This window comes from Cnephaeus nilssonii, assembly GCF_951640355.1.
Source record: "Cnephaeus nilssonii genome assembly, chromosome: 5".
Lineage (NCBI taxonomy): Eukaryota > Metazoa > Chordata > Mammalia > Chiroptera > Vespertilionidae > Cnephaeus > Cnephaeus nilssonii.
The window spans coordinates 106538783-106558921 of NC_137076.1; the positions used below are offsets into that span (position 1 = coordinate 106538783).

At 46.2% G+C, this 20139-nt stretch overlaps 1 protein-coding gene across 1 annotated transcript; it reads right to left on the bottom strand.

Moving 5' to 3' along the window:
- Positions 1-3115: 3115 nt before the first annotated feature.
- KDELR2 (KDEL endoplasmic reticulum protein retention receptor 2) lies at positions 3116-19779 on the bottom strand. Its single transcript, XM_079771027.1, has 5 exons — positions 19563-19779; positions 12851-12951; positions 7759-7917; positions 6434-6686; positions 3116-5126 (listed from the first exon to the last, which is right to left on the bottom strand). The coding sequence occupies exons 1-5, from the start codon at positions 19651-19653 to the stop codon at positions 5092-5094; spliced, it is 639 nt and encodes a 212-aa protein (XP_079627153.1). The 5' UTR covers positions 19654-19779; the 3' UTR covers positions 3116-5091.
- Positions 19780-20139: the final 360 nt, after the last annotated feature.

Here is a 20139-nt window from a genome sequence, read left to right on the forward strand (position 1 = left end):
CTCCAGTGTAAGTGGCATGAGCATAGGCACCCTGTCCATCGCTGTTCACGTAATGGAACACATTACATATTCCATGAATGAATAAACAGCCTTATTAAAGCTTTCCGAGTCTTGAGTTCTTTCAGGGTTCTTCTAAAGGGCATCATTTCAGGGCTAAAGATAATATTGAAATTGTACTGATGGTTGTCAAAATGATACAGAGACTTGTAAATAGGGAAGTTATGAGGTTTTTATAGAAAAAAGCCATTCATCCTTTCACAAAATTAGTATTTACTGGGCACTTGATTAAACAATGAGAGGTCAGGGAAGGTACCCCTGGAGGAGATATTGAAATGAGATCTGAAGGAAAAGTAGGAATTAAGGTGAGAGGGTGATTCAGAAGTTAGAAGGTTACACCTGTGATCAGACATATTCTTAAATGTAATTGTTCCCTCTTGAAAACAGGATTTGTGAGGCTTAGCAATAAGATAATGCTTCTACATAAACTTTTGTTAGTAAAGGTACATGTGAAAAGCATATTATTCCCTTATTTTAAACACAGGTTTTTTAATTTTCTGCTATTAAAAACAGATATTTTAGCCCTAGCCGGTTTGGCTCAGTGGATGGAGCGTCAGCCTGGTGACTGAAGGGTCCCTGGTTCGATTCCTGTCAAGGGCATGTACCTGGGTTAAGGGCTCGATCCCCAGTAGGGGGCATGGAGGAGGCAGCCAATCAATGATTCTCTCTCATCATTAATGTTTCTATTTCTCCTTCTCCCTTCCTCTCTGAAATCAATTAAAAATATTTAAAATAGATATTTAAAAATAGACTTATTTAAAAAGATCTATTTAAAAAATAACTTTCTTGTTATTTCAATAACGGAACTCCACGGCAAAGCACAGCTCTTGAAAGGATAAGTGACCGTCCTGGCTATTTTTAAATGATGAAAATGTTCAAATACAGAGATGCGGGACACCTGAGGCCCAGCATCCCGATTTAGTGAGGGTAACATCCTGCCGTATTTGCTCCATCTTGAATTTTGGGAGAAAAAAACCTTTGGTATCCTTCTCTGCTGCTGTTTCAGATTAATTTCATCATTTAATTGCAAATTATAAGTATTTTTCAGAGATTTTTGTTGTTGTTACATCCTCACCTGAGGATATTTTTTCTATTGATCCCTAGAGAGTGGAAGGGAGGGAGAGAGAAACATGGATGTGAAATGTGAGGAAGACACATCAACTGACTGCCTGCCGCACGCACCAGGCGGGGATCCTGCAATCCAGGTATGTGCCCTTGACCGGGAATCAAACCAGAGATCCCTTGGTCCATGGGCCGATGCTCTAATCACTGAGCAAAACTGGTCAGGGCTGTTCAGAGACTTTCTTGGCATTTCATCTCATCTTCATATTAACTTGAGAAACTGATCTTTATTCTCACTTTCCCAAACCCCTGGGTTCATCTCCTACTCTGTTTCTTCCTTTAGGACTTGATTTTCTTTGATTAAATGTCTATGTCCAGAGTAAAATGAATATCCTTGCATTTAAGGTTTGCTGCTGTTGTTACATAGTTGGGGGTGGGCAGTGTTAGCCAGGGGAGCTCTCTTTGGATCGTTGCTTCTAAGCAATTCTTTACAGACCCAAGATCTTCAGTTTTCAGAACTTGAAAGTCACTTTTTTTAGTTTTAGGGCAAACCAGTTTCCCTGTTACAGAACCATTTATTGTCTTAGAAACCTTATGAGTAAATAGGTTTTGTATTTTCATTCTGTTTTGGTAATGGAGTCAAATGTCATGAAGTGTTTGCCTAAAGACCTCGCCTTTTGCCCAGCTGGGTGTGGCTCAGCTGTTGAACATCCACCCAGGAATCAAGAGGTCACTGGTTTAGCCCCAACTGGTTTGGCTCAGTGGATAGATCGTCGGCCTGCGGACTGAAGGGTCCCAGGTTTGATACCGGTCAAGGGCATGTACCCTGGTTGCGGGCACATCGCCAGTAGGGGTTGTGCAGGAGGCAGCCAATGATGATTCTTTTTCATCATTGATGTTTCTATCTCTCCCTCCCCCTTCCTCTCTAAAATCAATAAAAAATATTTTTTAAAAAGGACCTCACCCTTTAAGTGCCCAAAGTGAAACTAGAAGTAGAGATCTGGAGTATTCTAGTATTGTAAGAAATAGTGCCCTTGTGTTGTTGAAAGGGAATAGAGCTATATTGTTTCAATTTACTTCTAAATTGCTCGGGTAGGAGACACACCCACAGCACCTGTGAAGCCCCTGCTGCAAAGGCCAACCCAAGTCAGGTGTCGGGGGAGGGGGAAGCGGTGGTACACACTGGGCGGAACGCAGGATCCTTGGAAATTCCACCCTTAGCTCTAGAGGGCGAGGCACAGAAAACCCCACCTGGAGCCCCACTGCCATCAGCCCCCAGACCGCACTGGGATGGGAAGTTTGGGCAAGTACCTAGGAGTCATTTCTATTAGATGCACTCTCCCGCAACAAGGGCAGAGCTGACCAAGGCCATCAAATGGGCCAGAGGGACTCCTGACCGAACGGTTCCGCCAGCTTTTGAGGCAGCTGTTCCTAGCTCAGCACAAAGGGAGGGCCAGGGGGCGCCTTGATGGGGAGCACCTCCAGTGCACCAAGCTGAATCCTGAGCTCCCCCACACAGACTGATACTTCACCGACATTGGAGGCATCTAACCGACCGGGGACGAGGCTCATGTTCAACCCAGGGTCCCAGAGCCGAGTGGGGGGCCAAGGCTCTGCACACAGGCCGCCCGAGCTTGTGCTGCTCTTCCTCAGTCCCCCCACGGGCCACTTCTATGGAAAGGAAGTCATTCGTGACCTTCCCAGGAAGCTGTCCAGCCCAGTGGCTTCTCTGGAAAGGCTGGCTCCTCCTGCAAGGCCTCCCACTGGCGACTTTTTTTTGGCCACCTGTCCCTCCACCTCTTTTGACCAGACTGAAAAGGAGCAGGAAATGCCATTCCAAGACGGACTGAACTGGGCAGGGAACGGGCTGGTCTTTGTAAGCAGCCAATGGCCAGCAGCTTTTCTTAGTGGGCAATGTGTTAACTTGGCTTTAATTCTTTATGCTCACATTTTTAAAAGTCCACACAAACAAAACAAAACAGCTCCATAAAAAAGATTAGTTACCTGCCAACCTTTATTCAGGAAGTGAGAGTTACTCTGAAACAGCGCTTCAAAAGGCGAGGCATCCCAGGCCTTTGTTCCGCCGTGTGCCGGGCACTGCCCGAGTCCTGCCCTCCCACGTAGGCAGCCTGTTTATTAAGGTGTCATTCCGGTTGGGCACAACATGGTGATCACATCTCAGCCGGCTTTATTTTTACTTGGGCAGCGGCCAGAGAACACGTACTTCATCCGTCAGGTGGCATGCTGGGGTCCTAGACCAAGGTCTGGGTGCTGTGCTGTCCGTGGTCGAGCCCCGCTGGCGTCTGGGTTACACGCACGAAAGCCTTCGAGATCCCCCACCCGTCCCCAGTCGGGCAGCAGCAGTCTGCTCCACTAATGACGGGATTTCCTCCCCTTCCTCCAGGATCTTCCGAGGAGGGTGAACACAGAAACTGAACCCAGGCGAGGAGGCTGGAGAGATACTGATACACAAAAGCTAAACCATGAGGCTAGGAGGGAAGCGAAATGAGAGGTAAAGACAGGAGGTTACACCATGCGGTCACAGCCAACTGAGAAAGCTGCTGAGACCCGGACAAAAACAAACCCACCCAGCTCCCTTCCTCCACGAGGAACTGTAATGCAGCAGCAAGCCTGTGCCCCTCTTGTAGTAAGTGCTGTTAGTGTTCAATACTTTAACAGTTACGGTGCATTCATATGCTTTTGCTTAAGTCAAAAGAAAGTAGCAAATCCACCTAATGGCAAAATCAGGATGAAAAATTCCAATTTTTCCAGAAACTACAGAAAGTTTCAGATTATTAAGTGGACAACAAACGTTTGCAGCCCTGTATAGAGCTTTGGTTGCCAAATGAAAAACAAACAAAAAATAATCCTGACACAGGATGTTCCAAAAGCCTAGTTCATGAAAAAGAGACAATTTATTCTATGTTTAATAAAATGTTTATTAAGGTGGTAACACAAGATAAATCATGCAAGAGCTCAGTAAAAACAAAAAAGTAAGAATATAAGGAATGGTAATTGGTGCTGCCAATTTAAAAATACGTCAATCATTTTCCTACCCGAAGTGATTTGAAAAAGTGTTGGAATCTGAGCATGGACATGGTTGTAGCAATCTTGCGGAACTGTAAACTAAAGTGATAGGTGACTCCTTGCGTTCTAGTCCTCAGAGGAGTCAAGTCATAGATCCAAAATCGTCATCAGTGTCCCTCGCATCCTGCACTCACATGGCAGCCCAGAACCCCTGCCCACAGAGTCCTTCGACGCCCGTGGGACTGTCTCAAACGGACACTTCTTAGCAGAGGAGGGGAGCAGGCACCTTTGGTAACTCTCAAATGAGACTCGGTCCACATTCAGATTCTTAACCTCTGTGGTGATGAAAACCATAGACTTGCATGTCATCCTTACCAGCCTTAAAAGTAGTGTTGTGATGTCCAAGGGAGGGCTTTCATATCCGGTGGAAGAAATTGGAACAGATACACCAAATTGAACATAGCGTCTCAGATTTCAAACAAATATGACTCATCTTTTGGCAAAAAATAAATATAGTGGAATGCAAGTTTGATAGATGGAAGAATATATAATCTACCAACTGTCAAGGAGTACGATTTCATTGCAGACACAAAGAATCAAAAGTTTCAAAGAATTTTTTAAAAAAAGAAGTTTGCACTATTTCTCACAAAATCTTCACTTTTGGAACTACCCCAATAGAAGCTACACACTGAATTTATTAATACAGCATTAAGTTTCTTTGTGTAAAAAAATCTTTGTACATAGTAATAAAAAAAGATAAGGCAAGATGCATTAAACAGAAACCTCCTGGTTCTTTTCCTCTGGTTCTTACAGAGCCACTGATGACTATCTGCAACAAAAGAGTGAAGTTTCTGATTTTCCGTATCGAGCATCTTGTGCCTTTGCTGTGGTAAGAATTCTGTCCGAGCACCCTGAAGGACAGATGCTGGTGATGGTCTTTGGCACTTACGCTGGCAGACTGAGCTTCTTTCCCTTGAGTACTAGAATTTTAGAGAGAGGAAAACAAAAGATTACTGACATTGACATGCTCACGGTTTCCTTCCTCCCATTCCCAGAGGTCAAGATCAGGTTCAAGGAAATAAGCTTTTGGCAAACAACAGTCATTGGATTTTGGTGTCAACAAACAAAGCCCGCTCAACTATGAAAATGTCACGCACACATATACTGGGGTTTTCAATTATAGTTAAGAAACACAAACTTGACTGAAATTGTTGCTACATTCACAGCAGTTGTTATGACTTTCTTCCCTAATCAACATATATTAAGAAGTAACTATCACTATGCCTAAAAAATTTGGACCTTACAAAAGGGATAAGAGCCCGGCCGGTGTGATTCAGTGGTTGAAGTCAACCCATGAAACAGGAACTCACGGTTTGATCCCTCATCAAGGCACATGCCAGGGTTTCGGACCCAATCCCAAGGGCGGGGGGACGGGGGCGGGGGGGGGGGGAGGGGAGCGCATGCCGGAGGCAATCAATGGTTCTCTCTCATCATTGATCTTTCTCTCTCTCTCTCTCTCTCTCTCTCCTCTTCCCTTCATCTCTCTCTAAAATCAATAAAAACACATTTAACAAAAAAGGGGGGATAAATATGCCCTGGGACCAGCAATAACAACATCATTAGGAATTTACTATATAGCATCTACAGCTGGGTTCAGGGGCTCCAGAACCCCCTAAAACTATATGCATAAATATGCATATGCATTTTTTTCCCTGAGCAAGGACCATAGTTTTCACCTGAGTTTTGTGAAGTTCACATTCCTATATTGACATAAATGCAAAAATGTACATATACAAGGATGCTGACTTAAGCACTGGATTTTAATAGCAAAATAGCAGTGGTAGTGTGAATATCCATCAACTGGCTGAGTAAGGAAATTATGGTAATACACATAATGTTGAAAATCACGTACATTCTATTTACTGACATGAACAACTGTGAGTGGGAAAAGGCAGATTAGGTGTAGTTAACCATGTATCTGTGTATGCGCACAGAGAGATCTGGAATTCCATTTACTGAAACAGTAATAAGGATCTCTGAGTGGCAGGATTTCAGGCGACTGTTTTCAGAAGTATTAGTTCTGACTGAATTTTTGACAATGAAAATATGCCATTGTAAAAAAATACAGCTACAGCCAAAAGAAGAAAGACTTAAAACCGGATCCAGAACTGAATTTCACAGTCCATTAAATGCTTTTCTGCAGCCGGTTCTGATTCATAAAGCCAGTGCCAGAGCAAAAGCGTGCAGCTAGAGCCCTGAGGGAACAGGGCAGGGCACAGCGGCGTACCTTTTGTGATGTACAAGTAGAAGAAGTCGCAGTAGAGGATGGTCTGGACAACGCCGGCCACCACAGCGATGAGATCAAAGAAGCCCTCAAAGTAGAAGCGCCAGATCCAGTTGACGAGATAGAGCGCCCGGTAGAGGCCCAGGAAGAACAGGTAGTGGGTGGTGATGGTCTCCGCCTCCCCGGTCTTGCTGATCATGAAGAGCTGCGGAAGGATAGCCACGGATTCCAGGTAGATGGAGAAGGTCCACAGAATCTGTAAGGGAAAGCAGAGGATCCTTCAGCACCCAGCGCCCGCCATGGGGTCACAGGAAACACGCTGGTTTCACTGTGGAAGAGTACAGGAAGTGGGGAGTCGGGGTGCCTGAGCCCAGGACAGAGCAGCTGAGCAATTTCCTAAGTCACGGACACTCCCAGTGACAAGCTGGGTCACCTTGGACACCTCTACCTCTATGAAGGTTCATTACCTCGTCTCTCCAGCGTCGCATTCTTCCCTGTACAAATCTCCGCGAATCTACACGGAGGATGTTTCTCCTGGATAAGCTTGTCCCAGTCTGAATCTAGGGTCCCGAGTCAACCCTGCTTCCTGCCAGGGTGGACCACACTGATACCCAGGCCCCTTCCACTCCCTCACTGCCAATGTTCCTCCCCAACTGGCCTCCTTTCCAGTCTCTCCAAATAGTCGATTTTTCTTATTCTTCAGGCTCTCTTGGTGGGGTTAAACCAAAGGAGGGAAGAAATCGGAGTTGTTGTTATGCAAACTCTGCCCAACACGGCACTTTATTCACGCTGACGGCAGGACTCGGGAGCAGTCCTTGGAGTGTTTCACGAGCCCAGGCCTGCAGCACCCATCAGAGAACCAAGAGCAGCGCACCCATCAGAGAACCAAGAGCAGCGCACCCATCAGAGAACCAAGAGCAGCGCAGTAACTGACCCCCAGGTGCTGAGGGAAGGACTGGGCACTGAGGGGCCGCCACAGCCTCCCAGTGCCAGGGCACCATGCAAACCACTTTTCCTCAAGCTGAGGAGCAGAGCAGCAGTGCTGCTTAGGGGTCACCGACAGTATCGACATGTGCATTAAGGGAAACAAAGCTGGTTAGAGTGGGGAGAAGATCCTGTTCAGCAAACACGCAGACAGGCAGAGTGTTTGGTACCTCAAAAGCCGACTACCTGGGGTTAACTTCTGCCCACCATTTATGTATACCCAAGAGTTTCTGTTGCACCAGAAGCTTGCCAACTGAAAAAGCACACCAAAACCCACATTGTCTACAAACAGGTCTATTTCCCTAGGGAACGAGACGTGTCCACTAAATAACCTCTTAACTAACCTCAAGAGGAGAGAAATCATGATTGACTAGAAACGAGAGTCCTCCCACAGGGACCACCAGAAACTCCACTCGGAAGGTATCATGGTTTCCGTCGTAAGTTGCCTTAAACTTCATGTAGATCAGGTACACTGTGGCGTAGGAGCAGGCAATGTAGATAAGCTAAAGCAAAAGAAAAACACCAGGTCATCAATGCTTCCAACTCTTGGTTGTCTACATCATTCATAAACACACACACACACACAGAGGCCTGGTGCACAAAATTCGTTCATGGGGTGGGGGTCCCCTCAGCCCAGCCTGCACCCTCAGGGGATGCCGGCAGGCAGACATCCCTCTCGCAATCCGGGATGCTGCATGCACCAGTGACCATACTTTTCATGCAGGTGAAAGGCATCTTGCTGTTGTATGGGCAGCTACACTTTTTCGCCGATTATAAAAAGTAGTACATAACACGATCCTTCTGAGGCAGTAGTACCATTTTCCCCTCGTATGGTGGAAAAAGTGAAGCAGAGAGAATTGGCTGTCACACAGGTATAAGTGTCAGAATCAGGGCTGACCACAAAATGTGCAAGCCAAAGTCCATGCATGTCATCGCTGCATCATCCTGTTTTTTCAGTTAGAGTAGCCTTGTCGGGTTTTAATTTTTAAATCTGAGACTGTTCCCAATATATAGGGTAGGGTCCCTAGGCCTGGCCGGTGATCAGGGCTGATCTGTGGGGTGACTGGCGAGTGGGGCGATCGGGGCCCCCTCCTGGCACCTGCCTTGGCTGGCAGCCTGGCACTGCCTGCTCACTAGCCCCGCCCCTCCTCCCCCACCTCACTACCGCTGGTCATCTCCCTCTGTACATCTGCCCCCTGGTGGTCAGTGTGCGTCATAGTGACTGGTTGTTCCACCAATTGTTCAGCCATTTGGTCGTTTTATTATTAGGGTTTTATTATATAGGATAATTTTCATTTAAAATTTTAATATAGCCTGGCCAGTGTGGCTCTGTTGGTTGAGCACGGTCCCATTCACCAAGAGGCCGCAGGTTCAATTCCCATCAGGGCACATGCCTGGTTTGCTGGCTCAATGATTCTCCCTCATCGATATTTCTCTCTCTCCCTCTCCCTTTCTCTCTCTATAAAATCAATAAAAACATATTTTTAAAAATTTAAGTATAGTAAAGTTCACTTTTTATTGGGGGGGTTATACAGTTCTATGAGTCATAATCACTGCCACAATCAAGAAACAGATCAGTACTGTCACCCCACAAAATTCCCTCATGCCGCCCCTCGGTGGTTAAGCCTTCCCCCCAGGGCCTGACCTCTGGCAATCTCCGATCAATCCTTGGTCTCTGTAGTTTTTACTTTTCTAGAATGCTGCAAAAATGGAATCATACAATATGCTGACTTTAAGACCAGCTTCTTTCGATTAGCATTATGCATCTGAGATCCATCCATGTTGTTGGTATGTTAATAAAACAAGTGACTCTTTTCTGCTGTTGAATAGCAGCAGCAGCCCACTGTGCGAGTTACCAGTCTGTTCATCCACGCACCAGTTAAGGACAGGTGGGCTGTTTCCGGCTTGGGGGATAAAAGCTGCTATAAACATTTGTGTACAGGCTTTTGTGTGATTTCTCATTTCTCTTGGGTAAATATCTAGGAATGGGATTGCTGGATCATATCTTAACACATTGCGGACCAGTAGTTTTATTGCTAGCTTTACCCAGTGGTCAGATAAGTTTCTATTGAATGAGTTCAAAAAACGTTTTACATAAATGTTAAAGGCACGCTTTAAAATTAAATACCCATTGCATTTTGAAGTTATTTATTACATGTTCTTACAAGCTAATATCTTTTTAAAGAATTCTCATGATTGGCCACAGGCCTTAGAACAGAAAACACGAGAATTCTCATGATCCGTCCGCAATGTGTTAAGTATAAGTGTAACTATAAGAAACTGCCAAAGAATGTATTTTAAATCCCATTTTGAACTATTAGAATGTAGCTTAAGAAAAAAAAGAAATGCAAAGTTCAATGCAGTTCAAAACCAATGTACTTTCTTTCAGCTTCGTAATATTTCTTAATACTGCTTTTTAAAGATAAATTAATGTAACTCATCTTAAACATTATAAGATGACGGTTTTTACTTAAATTATATTCCTTTAACACTGAACTTCAGATTGTTGCTATGAAACTTTGGTAACATAACAAAACCAAAACCAAAAGTAAGTGTAGGCAGTAAAACACTGCTGCCTATGCCCTGACCGGTTTGGCGCGGTGGATAGAGCGTCGGCCTGTGGACTGAAGGGTCACAGGTTCGATTCCGGTCAAGGGCATGTACTTTGGTTTCGGGCACATCCCCAGTGGGGGGTGTGCAGGAGGCAGCTGATCGATGTTTCTCTCTCATCGATGTTTCTAACTCTCTATCCTTCTCCCTTCCTCTCTATAAAAAATCAATTAAATATATTTTTTTTAAAAAACTGCTGCCTACAATAGGGAGTGATTTCAGCTGCATCACTCAAGGTTGTATGTAATACTAGTGGCCCAGTGCACGAAATTCATGCAAGAGTAGGCCTTCCTTCCCCCAGCTACTGGCACTGGCTTCCCTCTGGCACCCGAGACCCAGGCTTCCCTCGCAGTCCCGGCTTCATCTGGAAGGTCGTCCAGAAGGACGTCTGGTCTAATTAGCATATTATGCTTTTATTATTATAGATGTTCCTGCACATTCATCCAATCCAAAAGAAAACTCTGACATTCTGAAATGATACCAATTTTCAGACAGCAGAATTTTAGGCTCAGGAACCAAAAAGCAGGGTTAGCCTGTGAGTAAAGACAACTGGGATACCAGCTTTACTGCATGTGCTTCTCCTTAGGAAAAGCACCTTGCACAACTTAATTAGGGGCAGCATTTGGGCAAATGACATAACAGGACAACGAAAGCCATCATCAAGCCCTTTGGTTTTGCTTCAAAACAAAACAAAGACACTAAACTGTCCCTGGCACCTTGTCATGAGTTGTATTTGCAAATAGTAAATATTAAAATTGTTGATCATACCCATCCAAACACCAAAGAACTACCAAAAAAAAAATCAAGGTCAATCTTATACTGTTGGGAGTTCTCGCCACACACAAAATCAATGTACACAGAGTCCCCACCAGCAGAACATCTGGCCGAGGAACACGGTTGCCAGGGTTCCCGCCAGCATCCAGGCTGTGGCCTGACCAGATTATGTCCATAAGGGCTTAGCAGCCTCTGGGGAGAGCAGCCCCTTTTCTCCACTCATCAGTGCTTTGGCACTTAAAGTAAAAAGCTATGAGCACATAAAACTCGACTTGTATTTCTCTGATTCTTAGGATGTGCTTGGAAACTAGAACCAAGCAGGATTCTTCTGAAGGCTAGGTATCCTGAGGGGAAGGGGGAGGGAGAGGATTCTTGCTCACACACTTCTAATACCTGCAGTTTTAACTTGCATGGACAAGCAGGGACACAGGCATTTGTAAGTAAGCCAATTTCCTAATGACTAAGCTCCCATCACTTAGTAATGAAGAATGGAATGATTACAGGCAGCTCAAATTTGCTTTTTAGTAAAGATGACAGGCTCAAATATTGCTGTCTACTCTGACCTGTGCTTATTAAAATGCTTTTGAACACAAAGTGCTGGGGAGTTGTTTCAAATAAAACACCAAGTCCTAGCCGGCTCAGGTGATAGAGCCTCAGCCTGAGGAATGAAGGGTCCCAGATTCCATTCTGGTCAAGGGCATGTACCTCAGTTGCAGGCTCGATCCCCGGCCCTGATCAGGGCTTGTGTGGAGGCAACCAATCAATGTGTCTCTCTTACATCCATGTTTCTCTCTCTCTGTCTCTCCCCTTCCCTTCCACTCTCTCTAAAATCAATGGAAAAATATCCTCAGGTGAGGATTAACAAAAATAATTTTAAAAAACCCAAAACATAAATACCACATCAATAAGCTTCAGCTTAAACATTATTTTCTTGGCTGTGCCTACAACAGTGCCTGGCACACACTCACTAAGCATTTGAATGAATGAAATCAGACTCCTTTTCACACCCTGAGAGCCCCCTACTTTTCCTCCATAGTACCCATCACAAATCACAGCCATTCATGCAGCACTGGGATGACCACCGGTGGCCCGTGAGGTCCGAAAGGTTGGCGACCGCTGGTCTCCTTTCCCCACCAGATCTTGACCTCTGCTTGCTTCCTGCCCTGTCCTCGGTGCTGGGGAAATGCCCCACCCTGTGGGCACTCTGCTTCTCCTAGTGTGGAGTGGGAGCCCCCAGTGCTGCACAGGGTGTTAAGTATATGAAAACGTTTTGTATTTTAATAGTCATACATTTGTTTAATGTGAATTGGGGAAAACATACGGACACTAAAGGTAGCACTGATACTAATGCTGAGGATAAATTAAAAGGTTTAAATACATATTTAGTAAATTATGGCACATTTAAGCTCGGCAAAAATAATAAAGATGGTACATACGGCAAAAGTTTATGAAACATGGACTTAGTGGGGGGGAAATAAAAGTGGTAAAGGCCTAACATAGTCCCTCAGCAGCAAAATAAGGCACTGCAGCGAGGAGCCCGGGCTTTCATTCCTTGTCCTGAACCGACTTGCTGGGTTTCCCAGGAGTCTAATTTCCCGCTACATGAAAACATAAAAGTTACCCTCCTTCTCTCTCTCTCTCTTTTCTTTCCAAAGAGTAATTTATTGATTTTTAGAGAGAGAGGAAATGAGAGGGGGAGAGAAACATTGATGTGAGAGCACATCATCAATCAGCTGCCTCCTGCACACCCCCTACCAGGGATGGAGCCTGCAACCCAGGCATGTGCCCTTGACCAGGAGTCGAACTGGCAACATCTTGGAGATGATGCCCAACTAACTGAGCCAACTGGTCAGGGCTTACCCCTCTTTCTTATAGGATTATCAAGAGCATTAGAAATTTGTCATACTCAAGGAACTTAAGATTTAAAAATTTCTAAGTGCAAAACATTTAATTAAATAGATACTGCTCTGAAATGGAAAAAAAATGCTCAATGATGTTTCCATAGGTCTGTGAATTATGGATGAAATACATTCCACTGGATGCCATACCTACCTTCATAGATGTATTATATAATGAAATGAATGAAGTAAAAAGGTCCAGGTATCGAGTTGTGAAGACCAGTGCAAAGAGAAGCTGGCTTTTTCCGGAAATACCTAAAGAAATAAAAGGAAAGTGTTAGAAAAGCCCGGAGAGCGTGGATTCATGTAGATAACACTGTGCAGAAAGCAGATTGGGAAATGGGACACCAGGGACCAACGGCTAACGTCTGGGATGACTCTAAATAAGAGAGTTTTCGTTTTTCTCACCCTTCACATTCTTGAACATGCTCCTCTGGGGAGGTTCTAACAACTGTTGTCTTAGTATGATGGGGTGACTCAGGAAAGTGTCTTAATTAGGCCAGAGCCAATATACCAGGATGCACATTGTCCAAATGAACATTTATTTCTCAAATATGTCACTTTATTTTTTTTAAATATATTTTATTGATTTTTTACAGAGAGGAAGAGAGAGGGATAGAGAGTTAGAAACATCGATGAGAGAGAAACATCGATCAGCTGCCTCTTGCACACCCCCTACTGGGAATGTGCCTGCAACCAAGGTACATGCCCTTGACCGGAATCGAACCTGGGACCCTTGAGTCCGCAGGCCGACGCTCTATCCACTGAGCCAAACCGGTTTCGGCTCAAATATGTCACTTTAGTCTGCTGTTATTTAGTGTTGTAGCTCATCTGTCACCTTTAGCACCTCTCTTTCCATTAGGAAACAGGGCCTCGTGGTGACAAATCTTTCAAGGATGGAGCTGGACTCTGGTCAAGGTGACGAGGAACACTGCTTCAGGTAGGAGTCTGAGCATCAGCCCTCGGGTATGGCCCCAAGGCCACTTCTTTTGTGAGGGCAGCACTGACTTGGACACGTTACAAAGTTTTAAAATTCCATCTCTTAGATTCATCATACAACCAACCTCACACTCACACAGCCAGTCTTCAAAAGCAGCAGTCTTTTTTTTTAACCCCTTGAAACTGTTTCCACCTCCAGAGTACTATTGTAGCACAACTGGAGTCAGCTGGGGAAGTCTAGGTCACACACAGCATGCACTGGGCTTTTCCGATATCGACATTTGGCCAAATATTTGTGATGAAGGACGTGCACTAAGGGTTTCAGATGTTGGAGACTGAGTGAATTCATTAAGGAAACAGAACCCATCCCCCCTCAACACTGCAAATCTCACACCATTAAACTTATTTAAGCATGTGCAGATCTGTTACTGCACGCAAATTAGCAATACACCTACAGAATGTAAAATCCTTGCCCAAGAATATGTTTATTGATTTTAGAGACAGAGGAAGAAAGAGAGAGAAACATCAATTGGTTGCCTCCTGCATGTGTCCCAACCAGGACTGAACCTGCAGCCCTGGTATGTGTCCTGACAGGGAATCACACCCACAACCCCAACGAACCGAGCCACCTCTCCAGGGCAAAATCACATTTTAAAAAATAGTGTTTTACAGAACAACTTTGCAGCTTGTTGAAATTAAATGCCTGGATCTAAGGATGTTACTTCCTATGTTTGAATAACCGCAGTTCTAGCCTATTCACAAAAACACCTAAGTAGAAATGACTCCAGACCCATCAATAGTAACCAACCTCAAGGCTAGGAGTGGAGCTATAGACAGAGCTATAGACAGCTCTTTTTAGCTTTTTCTCCCAGAAATGAGAAACTTAATTTTCCTACTAAAGTTCAATGTTCCACAGAAGAGGAGAACCAACGAAGCTGCCGCTGACCCCGAATAGGAGAGAAGACACGATGGGAAGGGAGAGAACAGGGGCTCTGTGATTCACATCTGGTGTTTGTTGGAGGCTTGAAAGATAAATGTTAGTGAATTTCCTACATGGTTCACTCCAATATTTTAAATAAAAAAATTATAGGATACATATGGGCAAATTTTGCTGCAAAAGGTTTATTCTAATAAAACTTTGAAAGCCATTCAGACTTGAAATTTTGTCTTCCAGTTTCAACATTCCTATACTAAAGACCAGGGACTATCATGTTGCTTTTCCCCACTCCCCTTTGCAACCCAACTTAATATCACTCCCTCTGGAAGTCATCTTTGAAGACCCACTCCTCAGTGCTGTTTATTACATAATGGGAACTGCTTCGCGCCAGCTGCTGCCCCAGCTCCTATTACAGTTCTTATAAAATACAGGGTGAGGACCTGGTCACCTGTCCCCCTCTCCCCCAGCCCCTACTAGACACGGAGATCTTCAAAGGCCCAGGATGTGCCTTACTCCGTTTGGTATTATCTGTGTTGAGCACTAAGCCTGACACACAGCAGGCTAAGGAAATATTTGCTAAATCAATGAACAAATGGACAAAAGAAAATGAAATTCATTTTATTTTCATGTCATGGGGTAAATTCTCATTTTGTGATAATACTTCCAAAGAGTTTCTAAGTCATACTGTGTCTCTGTGACTGGAAGTGGGCAATATGCTCCGGGCTCTGCCCTAATTTACTGCCACCCAGAGGGTGGGAGAGCCCCCCCCCACCCCCCCCCCCCCCACCCCAGCAGAGCATGGGGCAGAGGACAGGGACGGGCAGCGTGTGGCTGGAGCTTGCCCCGCTGTGCAGAATCCAAGCAGGAACTGCTTCTGTGGAATTTGAGGACACTCACACAGTTCTCCTTTATTCTTTCTGGCCTGGGATCCTGATTAGGAAGTAGCAGCTTTGTACTTATTAGGTACAACAAATATCTTTATAATTATATAAAGTTTACTCACACACATTACAAATTTTGTTGTTCAGATTCCCTAGCATTGCTGGGATAAAATATATGCAACTTGAAGTGTGGTACACTGTCAAACTTCCCCTAGAAAGGCTGTGCCCCCTTACCCATTCACTAACACCCGATGAGAGTACCCTTTATTTCACACCCTGCCTTTCCCTTCTGTGAACTGCCAACTTTGTCCATTTTTCTAGCAGGTTTTTTTTTTAATTGTAGGAGTATCTTATGGGTTTTAACCCTCTGTCACTTAGATATCTTGCAGATTATTTCTCTCAGTTCATTGTCTTTTCACTTTGATGATATTCTGAATAAGTTAATTTGGGGAGACATATGTTCTTGCTTCCTCACCAGTCTGCTTGGTCCCACCCAGAACTAGGGTTTGAACGTACATTCAGCTCATCTTCTATGTCCATCAGCGAAGTCCGATACCTTTCTTCTAGAGGTTTTATACACTGCTTGTTGTAAAACAGACACAGCACTATTAAAAATTATCAGCCTACAGGAAAATGTAGCTACAAACCCAGGCTTGTTCTCCGGAGGCTATGCGGGTCAGTGTTTAGGAAAAGAATAAAGTGATAACCTGAGCAAACTGTGGATCCAGTTGCAACGATTGTTCAGGAATATGAGAAACTCACATTTCCTGTGGGCACCCCTCTGTAATGACAATGGCAGACACAGACAAGGACAAATGCCAATTCAAACAGAGCTAAACCAAGATCAAGTCCTCTGCCCCCACTTTAAGATAGGTCCTTTAAGGCAGCTGTTCTCAAGTTAGACTGTCAGGAAAACAATCTCCAACTTCCTTACTAGCCTGTCTCAGCCCTGACCTAAGAGAAAAAAGCCCCCTGGTTCTCTAACTGCAGGCATGTTCAACACAGGTGCCAAATTCCTAAAGTGAGCCCCAACACTAGTATTTTCAAAGTGAGAAACACAACCTGGATGTACATGTCTCCTATTCCAGTTATTTGAGAAACTCATATCAAATTCTTACTCTTTCAAAAGTCTCTAAACAACTTTTATAATTTAGGATGGAAAAACCAAGCAGCTAGTCAAATTTAGCATTTAATTCTGAAGAAATAATCCTCATGATTTTGGTTTTTAAAAGGTTAGGAAATCTCAAGTATAAGAACTAAAATGATCCTAAGTCTGACAAGGGAAATAGTTTCATAATGCCCTATAACTACAGGTTTAACTGTAGGAATACTTGACAAACACACACGAATGGAATTCACCTATTTATCTCCCTAATTATTTTGGCTGAAGTATTTTATATTTTCCTAAATGCTCCTAAATCTCTCAAATGAAAATAGTGAATATTAAAAAACAAACAAACAAAAGAGCAAACTCGTTTTTTCTTTATTACTCAAGGTTCCCTTAAGAATCTTCTAGCCGAAACGGGTTTGGCTCAGTGGATAGAGCGTCAGCCTGCGGACTCAAGGGTCCCAGGTTTGATTCCTGTCAAGGGCATGTACCTTGGTTGCAGGCACATCCCCAGTAGGGGGCGTGCAGGAGGCAGCTGATCAATGTTTCTCTCTCATGGATGTTTCTAACTCTCTATCCCTCTCCCTTCCTCTCTGTAAAAAATCAATAAAATATATATTTTTTTTTAAAAGAATTTTCTAGCCCTAGCCAGTTTTTCTCAGTGGATAGTGTCAGCCTGCGGACTGAAGGGTACTGAAGGGTCCCAGGTTTGATTCCGGTCAAGGGTATGTACCTTGGTTGCAGGCTCCTCCCCAGCCTGGGCCCTGGTCAGGGTGCATTTGAGAGGCAACCAATATGTCTTTTCCACATGATGTTTCTCTCTGTCTCTCCCCCTCCCTTCCTAAAAATCAATTGAAAAATATCCTCGGGTGAGGATTAAAAAAGAATTTTCTATCTGAGGTTGTCCAACATCTTAGTTTACGTACACATTTAGGAGACATCATGCTTCAACTTCATGACTTGACAGAGGCAGGGATTCTGAGAAACAAGTGAAAGAAAATGAAGAGACTCATCCAATAATTTTGGAGTAAAAATAAAGATTAAAAGTAACATTTCCTGGGTGTGTGTGGGAGGGGTGTGCAAAATGGGTGGTGTTCTAAAGGTATAAATTTCCAGTCATAAGATAAGTAAGTCCCAGAGTGTAATGTACAGCACAGTGTCTATAGTTAACAATACTGTGTTGTATATTTGAAAGTTGCTAAGACTGCAGATCTTAAAAGTTCTCATCACAAGGAAAAAACCTGTAACTACCCGTGGTGGTAGATGTTAACTAAACTTACTGTGATCACTATGTTGTACACAAAACACAATATGTCAATTATATCTCAGTAAAGCAGGAAAAATAATTTTCTGAGTGCAACAAAAAATGACCTAAGCAACTGGCCTGGCATCAAACATTTACACTGAAATGACTTCGAACAAAATAAGCAGATATTTCAAAATCCTTAATTTCGAGTTACCGATTGCCTGTTTTAATCTGGCTCTACCACTAAGTTTCTCACCTCCCCAGACTCAGTTCCTCCTCCACAGAACAGAACAATAGCACCTGCCTCGGAAGGTTATTTTAAGGACTACAGGGGATGAGCCACCTCAGGCACTGAGCTCACTGCCCAGCGCATAGCAAGTGCTCAAGTGTCAGCTCTCCCAGCTATTACTTTGCTGTCATCGGAAATCATACAACCGGACCTCTCAGAACTACGCATAAACCGAGGGATGGCCTCCAAGCCTGATACACTGGTTTCAGCACATGGACTTTGTAACATCCATTTTGACTGCTCAAAGGTCTTTTTTGTTTTTGCTTACTTCCTGGATCTCAGCTATGTGCCAGGGGGAGAGGTGAGCCCTGAGGACAGCAATCAAAGATGGGGTGTTACTTTAGATGTGGACATTTTTAGGAATCCATCCCGGTAAATGGAATCTCTGCCACCCAGGTCCTGGAGGACTCCATCTTTTACTGCCTCCGCAACAATTACGTTCTAGAATCCACCAAAAGTTACTTCACGGAGGCCATGGCGCCAAAAATAAGTCTGACAAGTCATTTAAAAAGCGGCCATTCTGAAATGCTTAGGCTTGATCAAGTGCAGGAGTCCCCGGCGAGGAGGTCTGTCTGTCTGTCGGTCTGCCGCCAGCACCGCAGGAGAGGTGCGCCCCGGGGAGGGAGCCGCCAGCTCACTGGTGACGTGGAGCGAGGGATCACAGCGACCACAGAGACCCAGGCGGTCCCCTGCGGGCGCCGCACGGGCCTAAACCCGTTATTAGATGGCGAGGCGCTGGGAGTTGGACAAACTAGTCCATGTCTCAAAGCAGCACGAATGGTCCCCAAGCAATTCGTTCGAGCCCTCCCCACACCCCCTTCCCGCGACGGGCGCGACCCCGGGCCCGAGAGGTGCGGCCAAGCCCGCAGAACGCCCAGGCCAGGTCGGACCCGACACCCTGGCCCAAAGGCCGGTCCTCCCAGGGGCAGGGTGCGGGGCGAGGTGACCTCTCTCCACGCCGGCGCCACCGACCGCACTGGCCCGGCTGCCACGTCAGGCCGAGCCGGCCGCGGTCCTGCCCATCCTCCGCCCGCCCGTCCCATTGATTCGCGGGGTCCCCGCACCTCCGGACCCCCGCCCAGGCCCCCGGGGCGGCGCCCCCTTTAAGCCGGGGGCGAGGGACACGCCTGCCTGACTGCCCCCCGCCCCACCAGCCAAACTTTTCAGGCAGAACAGGGACGCGCGCGGCCGGGGTGGCGCCTCCTCCGCCCCGACGGCTCAGGTTCAAGTTCGGGAGCGGACCCAGCGCGGAGCGGGGCCCCGCACCACGCCACCCGCCCGCCCCGGCCGGAGCGCCCACCCAGAGGGGGTCGCAGGCCGCCCGGGGTCCGCCGCCCGCCAGGCCGGCCGAGGGGGCGTGTCCGGCCGGCGTAGGCCCGCGGGCCGTGGGGCGGCCGAGGTCGGCGGGTCCTCCGGGGGACCCGGCCCCGCGCCCGAGCCTTCCCGGGGCCTCGCCCGCCGCTCACCGGCGCAGGAGCGCGTCTTCCAGATCTTCAGCAGCAGGATGACGATGGCCGCCAGGTGGGACAGGTCCCCGGTCAGCCGGAAGATGTTCATGGCGGCGGCGGCGGTCGGCGCGGCGCCCGGGGGCTCGGCGGCTCAGGCGGCGGCGGCGGCGGCGGCGGCCCCTGAGAGGAAGCGGCGAAGATGGCGAGAGCGGGCGCGACGTGGCCAGGGACGTGGCCAAACTGCCGGCGCGCGCGCGGGGCAGCCTGGGAAAGCTAGCCGCCGCCAGGCCCCGCCCTGGCCCCGGCCCTTAAAGGGGACGCTGCGGAACGCAGGCCGGGCGGGGAGCGCCCGCTCCCGGGCTCGCTGCGGAGGACCCCGGCTTCTCGCCAACTCCCCCATGCTGGGTTTCCGGCTTCTCCTCGGGTGCCAGCGATTTCCTTTTAATTTTTGAAATGACACTCCCTTGTGAGCGATTTTTTCCCCTCCCCCTAATAGTAAGAGCTCTACAGGCTTACTGTATGAAAAAGTGTAAGAGAAAAATAAAAATTAATCCGTGGTGGCCTCACAGAGGATAAGGCCGATATTGGGGGTGTC

What these genes read in the sequence shown, in the direction of transcription:
- KDELR2 (XM_079771027.1), bottom strand. Translation starts at nt 19,653, where the DNA reads ATGAACATCTTCCGGCTGACCGGGGACCTGTCCCACCTGGCGGCCATC. An exon ending in TATATAATACATCTATGAAG is followed by an intron (nt 7,918 to 12,850) that starts GTAGGTATGGCA and finishes CTTTTGCTTTAG; the next exon opens with CTTATCTACATTGCCTGCTC. An exon ending in ATGATTTCTCTCCTCTTGAG is followed by an intron (nt 6,687 to 7,758) that starts GTTAGTTAAGAG and finishes TTTCCCTTACAG; the next exon opens with ATTCTGTGGACCTTCTCCAT.